Source organism: Leptidea sinapis, chromosome 47, assembly GCF_905404315.1.
Source record: "Leptidea sinapis chromosome 47, ilLepSina1.1, whole genome shotgun sequence".
Lineage (NCBI taxonomy): Eukaryota > Metazoa > Arthropoda > Insecta > Lepidoptera > Pieridae > Leptidea > Leptidea sinapis.
This window is the reverse complement of record NC_066311.1, coordinates 406621-413282: the sequence shown is the minus strand read 5'-3', so window position 1 is coordinate 413282 and position 6662 is coordinate 406621. Positions and strand designations below refer to the sequence as shown.

General features: G+C 35.0%; 1 protein-coding gene across 1 annotated transcript in view; it reads left to right on the top strand.

Moving 5' to 3' along the window:
• The first annotated feature begins 646 nt into the window (after positions 1–646).
• LOC126978136 (uncharacterized) overlaps positions 647–6662 on the top strand; it is a 38145-nt gene continuing 32129 nt past the window's right edge. Inside the window, exons 1-2 of the mRNA XM_050826881.1 lie at positions 647–724; positions 800–938. Of these exons, the coding sequence (XP_050682838.1) occupies positions 692–724; positions 800–938 (172 nt within the window). The 5' untranslated portion in view covers positions 647–691. The remainder of the gene's footprint in view (positions 725–799; positions 939–6662) is intronic.

Genomic DNA, 6662 nt, shown 5'->3' with positions numbered 1-6662 from the left:
CTATCGGTTAACGATTCAAGGCTATCGCTATTGAATTTAAACATTATTAAATAGAGCGTAAAAGACCTAGAGGCAGTCATATACGAGATATATTGAATACGAGTGACAATCCTCAGCAGTGGCGGATGGACTTAGAAGAAGGGAGTTCGAAGTTCAGCAGGTACACTAGAAATGTGGTGTTATTACTTGACCGACTGGGAAGCTTTGCTCTAGGGCATTGTTACGGCGTTTGACATGGAGTCAGCTATTGCAATGTTCGATTGCAATTTGGAATAGAAGCCACTTAACGTCACACGTCATAATTGGTCACAAAATCTCTTCATTACTGTGCTGGTTCAACATAAGATTAGCTTCAGTTAAAACAAGGCTAAAATTAATTTCATATATCTTGACTGACAGCCGATTGAAAAAGGAATTGAAAGTCAAACAAACCAATGTGGTAAATTTTTTAAATCCCATATGTTCTAGCGTATAAAGTTTCACTCTCCAATCTCGCACTGAGTATCCAAAATCCATACTTATACATATATGGGGCGAGTGGTTTTCAATAATGAATTTGTTCTGTTATTTAATTTTCATTTATATTTGTGTTTAGATAGACGTGAAGACTTATATGGAAGATTTGACACTAGCTTTGATCGGTGATGATCCAATAATAAATGTTATTGATTCTAATAGATATTCTGTTAGAATGATACCTTGGCTAACAACAGAAACGTTGACCGTAAGTTGGCATCATGAAATTAATTAAAATTTAAAGTCATAACGTAATCATCAATGTTTCATAATAATTTTGCAGATAATTTTCATGGATAATCCTACACCTGGAAAATATGAGGTACAAAGCTATGGAAAACCCAGTATTTTAAACATCAAATACTCGTTAGTAGCCAACGCATCGATCGACAAACCGCAAGTTTCAAGATCAAACGAAACAGGTTTGGATTTGTTCATATACAATAATATTGATGATTTATTTAGAATTTCGAAATATCTCAGAATATTTTTAATTTATTTGTTGATGCGAGGGAGTCAAAATGGAGTGTGGTGTATGTAATGCAAGATGTCCAGGTTAAGTGAGGTTGCCGGTAATCTGGTTTGGCCTGTTCACAATCAATAAACATAAAACGCCAAGTGGCTGAAGTACTCACCTGATACTGGTCAGCCCTTTCCTCAGACAAGCACTTCAGTTGGCACTACGATGATGCGAAAGAAGTAGTATAAAAAACCACGTGCAACAATGATGCACGAATGCGTAACGCAGCGCGTGCGTGGTCAGCGGTGTCCACTCGAACAAAATAAAATAAAATAAAATAAAATAAAACAAAACAAAACAAAATGAAACGAAACGAAACGAAACGAAACGAAACGAAACGAAACGAAACGGAACGGAACGAAACGAAACGAAACGAAACGAAACGAAACGAAACGAAACGAAACGAAACGAAACGAAACGAAACGAAACGAAACGAAACGAAACGAAACGAAACGAAACGAAACGAAACGAAACGAAACGAAACGAAACGAAACGAAACGAAACGAAACGAAACGAAACGAAACGAAACGAAACGAAACGAAACGAAACGAAACGAAACGAAACGAAACGAAACGAAACGAAACGAAACGAAACGAAACGAAACGAAACGAAACGAAACGAAACGAAACGAAACGAAACGAAACGAAACGAAACGAAACGAAACGAAACGAAACAAAACAAAACAAAACAAAACAAAACAAAACAAAACAAAATAAAACAAGGTCAATCGGTAAGTGTCGCGTTGTAAGCGGCCAGAGAGTCGTTCAGCACCCGATGCGAAGACCAGGGTGATGCCAGGTGGCGCTATATACTATTGAATGCGAACAATAACGGCGCAAACATTCTCCCCGCCTTGGAAATCCAAGGGATTTTCAAAGGAAAGACGCGGGTAAGGAAAAGGTGTAAGAAAGTAGGAGAGGGTTATGATCAGAAAATTTGGCATGAACATACTAATATTTAAAAATGCGGTGCGGAATATATAATAAGAGATGCGGTGATGCGATTAAAAAAAAATGCTAAAGAATCTATGTTATTAATAAATGTAATAGTTACTGAAAAAATATTATTGTGATGGAAGCGGTCACAACTTAACTACTGGACGCTTAAAAGTTCCAGTAGCAGTGCGTACTAATGCAACGCGATAACTTCGTCTCTTTCGGAGAATACTTTTTCGTTCTTTTTCGTTTCTTTTACGTTCAATAATACCCGTCGGCCAGTGCAATGGTGGTGTATTATCTTGGTGAATGAGAACAAGAGTACCTGGCTGAATTGGTCTTTCTGGAGTGTTCCATTTTTGTCTATGTAGCAATGTGTGTTGATAATCTACATGCCACCGTTTCCAATAACTATGAACTAAACTATCTAAAAGTCTCTTTCTGTACGAGAGGCTCATCGATTCGTCCATTTCATATGTGGGCAAAGACTGTAAAGGTCGTGTTTAAAAAATGTGCGGGAGTAAGAATAGTATGTGGTTCATCCGACAGTAAGCAAAGTGGGCGCGAATTTAAGATACAATCAATTTGCACTAGTAAAGTCAACAATTCTTCATAACATAACAACTGTCGACCTATGCAGCGATATAAATGAGTTTTTATGCTTTTTATGTTGCTCTCCCACAGTCGTCCAAAGTGAGGTGCGCGTGCAGGAATATTCCGCCACGTTATTCTATGGTTGTTTAATTATGTTTGCAATGCGGTAGACATACTTTTTGAACATAAAAAAATGTATAATTCATCCAATTTCCGTTTCGCACCAATAAAATTGGTTCCATTATCAGAATAAATACAAGATACTGGACCCCGTCTAGCTAAAAACCGTTTAAGGGCGTCTACAAAAGTTTCGGTGCTTAAGTCAGATGCAATTTCAATATGCACTGCCTTCGTTGTTAAACACACGAATAGACATATGCATGCCTTTTGGCTTTTTACGCCACGTTTTCGGGTAAGAGTAATATTGACAGGCCCAGCATAGTCGATGCCAGTGTGTGTAAAAGGCTTAGGTTGTTGTACACGAGCGGGAGGGAGGTTTGCCATTATAGGCGAAAGATGCGACGGTGCGACCTTAAAACAGAAATTACAATTTCTTATGCGTTGTCTGATAATATTTCTAGCCGAAATAATCCAATATCTCTGTATAAGTAATGACAGAAGAAGATGATAATCTGTATGACAATTTGATCGATGATAATCATCAATTATAATATCAATCAAATGATCACGACGAGGTAAAAGAATTGGATGGCGATTTTCAAATGGTATATTTGCGTTTATTAATCTACCACCAACACGAAGGAATCCGTTATCATCTACGAACAGATTTAGTTTTCTTAAAGAAGGGGTTGATAAGTTACCCTTTTTAAGGTTTTTTATTTCGTCAGAAAAATATTTTCTCTGTAATTCTCGAATAATTACTAGTTCAGCAGCCTCAATGTCAGTGACGTGAATTGTAGTGCTGCGTGGTAGTTTTTTCATAAAACGAAGTATATAAATAATGATGCGTAACAATTTTTTCCAAGAAGAAATTCTATGCGATAATTCCAGAACCGGCGATTTGTTAATATTAACTGTAGCAGTCAGAGTAACTGTACTTTTAAACTCGGGAACTATACCATCAATACGTGATGGTTCAAATGGCACTATAGGCCAGTCCGTTGTCGACCATGATTGACATTGACCATACCACCAAAGCGGGTGATTTATTAATTGAGAGGGTAATAAACCTCTAGATAGGCAATCACTTGGATTCTGTGAACCATCTATGTGAATAAAGCGTTCAGGCGAAAGAATATCTTGTGTTTTACTGAATCGGTTGGCAACAAATACTTGCCACCGATGTGGAGATGAATAAATCCAAGACAATGCTATTGTGGAGTCTGAGAAAACATAGATTTCGTCTATAGAATAGCGGTCATGAAATGCAGAATGCACTTGTTTCACAAGCTCAGATGCAAGCAATGCGGCACATAATTCAAGCCTTGCTAAATGAAATGAAATGAAATGAAACGAAATGAAATGAAATGAAATGAAACGAAATGAAATGAAATTTTATTTGCAGGAAACATTGTACTTAAGGTGTTAACAATATAATGGATAATCCAATATGTTTCGTCAATTGACATGCAAAATATGTTACAAAATTGTCTAAACACTACTCGTACTGTTATATTGAAACATGTCGGATTTCACAATGATATCAATAATATTTATAAAATGAAATTTTAAGATATTATAATATGAGACGTAAATAACTTAATAATTCATTTAGTACCTATGTATAATATTAACAAATTCAATGTCATAAAAGTATATTAATTTACATATATTATTATCAAATAGACTAATTCATTTTGTATTGAAAAATTCATTTAAACTATAGAAGCACTTATTTGTTAACCACTGATGCAGTCTTCTTTTAAAAACTTTGAACGGTAAATCTTTCAATTCATTGGGCAATTTATTATATATTTTCACAGACATGCTGTAACAATTTCTACTAAAAGATGCAGTTCTACAGAAGGGCATTATGAGTTTATTTGGATACCTTGTGTTTAAAACCTTCTGGCTTTTTTTTGTATAGAAATCACACATATGTTTTTGAACAAATAGGCTTATTTCATAAATGTATAGGCATGGCAGCGATAGAATTTTCAATTTTTTAAATAGCGGTCGACAAGAATCTAGGGGGCCGGCTCCACAAACCGCCCTGATACACTTCTTCTGTCCAATAAAAAAATGCCCTATGCTCACCAAGTTGCCCCATATGACCAATCCATATCTTAAAGCTGAAACCACGAATGTATGATATGCCATTAGCGCTGTTTTTTCACCTATTGTTTTTGATACGCGTTTGAGGACAAATACATGTTGGTTAATTTTTTTGCTAATTTTGTCAACATGTGACTTGAAGGACAAGTTGCTGTCTAAAGAAATACCAAGAAAATTGACAAGTCGTGCTTCTTTAATATTCTCATTATGATAATTAACATTAATATCTTTTCCTTTCCCATTCTTATTATAATACTGCATATACATTGTTTTTGTTATATTTACAGTCAGGTTATTTTCAGTAAGCCATTCAATTGTGTCCTTTATTGTTTTATTAATTTCTATATCATATGTCAATTCATTGTTACATTTAATTACAATAGAGATGTCATCAGCAAAAAGAGTACAGTTATAAGTAGTAATGCTAGGTAAGTCGTTTATGTAGATTATGAATAGAAGTGGACCCAATATACTTCCTTGTGGTTTTGTTTTAAGTCTAAGTTCTGATCGATAAGGTATTACTTCTTGTTTATTATTTAATTTAGCAATTTCAACGTATTGAGTACGGTTTGAAAGATAACTTTTAAGCCAGTCATTTGCTAGACCTCGAATACCATATTGAGCGCATTTATCTAATAGTTTTTCATGACAAACATTGTCAAAAGCTTTGCTCATATCAAAAAATACTGATGTTACTGGAATTTTTGTGTCCATGCATTCCGATATTTCTTTTATTAGCGAAAAACACGCTAAAGTTGTTGATTTTCCTTTTTGGAAACCATTTTGTTCCTCCAAAATGATATAATGTTTTGTTAAAAAAGATGTTAATCGCTTGTGCAGTATCTTTTCAAAAATTTTTGAGATAACAGGAATGAGTGTGATTGGTCGATAGTTGTTAATATCCTTTTTATCACCCGCTTTGAGTAAAGGTGTTACTTTTGACTTTTTTAAATTTGATGGGAACTTACCTTCTTCAAAAGATAGATTTATTAAGTAGGCTAGGACTGGAGCTAGTTCCTTTGCACATTCCTTTATTACCTTTGTTGCTATTTCATCGCAGCCCGTGGAATTTGAATTATTAAGTGACTTAATAACAGTTATCATCTCCATTTCATCAGTTGGCATTAAGAAAATATTTGAATTGTTGTGTTTTAATTTATATGTAGGTTTTTTATTTTTTACATTTTGACTTTGACTTTGTATGACTGTATTTATAAAATAATTATTAAAAATAGTAGCAATCTGAGTTGGATTATTTATAATTTTATTTTCATATTTAATTTCATCGATACTTCCTGGTTGCGCGGAATATATGTATTTATATTATATATATTTATTTCTTATTATCCTACTCCTCCTTCAGTATCCTCTTTACCGCTTCTATATTCCATTTCCTAATGCCAGCGCATACAGTCCACTAAATTCCGCAACACCATTTTTTTTCTGGTATTAAATTTTCAGGTAGGTGATGTCGTAATTATAAAGGTTGATAACGCACCGCCGCTTCACTGGCCATTAGGGCTAGTCGAGGAAGTATTTCCTGGATCAAACAATGTTACTCGAATTGTTCGCGTGCGCACTGCTATAGGTTCATATTTGCGTCCTGTAGTACGTCTTTGTCCGCTACCTAAATAATTTTGTTACTTTCGCTTAGTCAGAAAGAAAAGACTGAACAAGCTTATCAATTAAATCTTGTCTCGAAAGCAAATGTAACGGCCCTTCCTCTATTTCTCTAGCCGGTAGGTAATTTAGAGGCGTAAGCGTTAAAAAGTGAGCCGGTGTTAACGCGAGCGGTTCTGAAGGATCATTAGATAGCGTGCGACACAAAGGCCTAGAGTTCATTACTGCCTCGATTTGGGTAA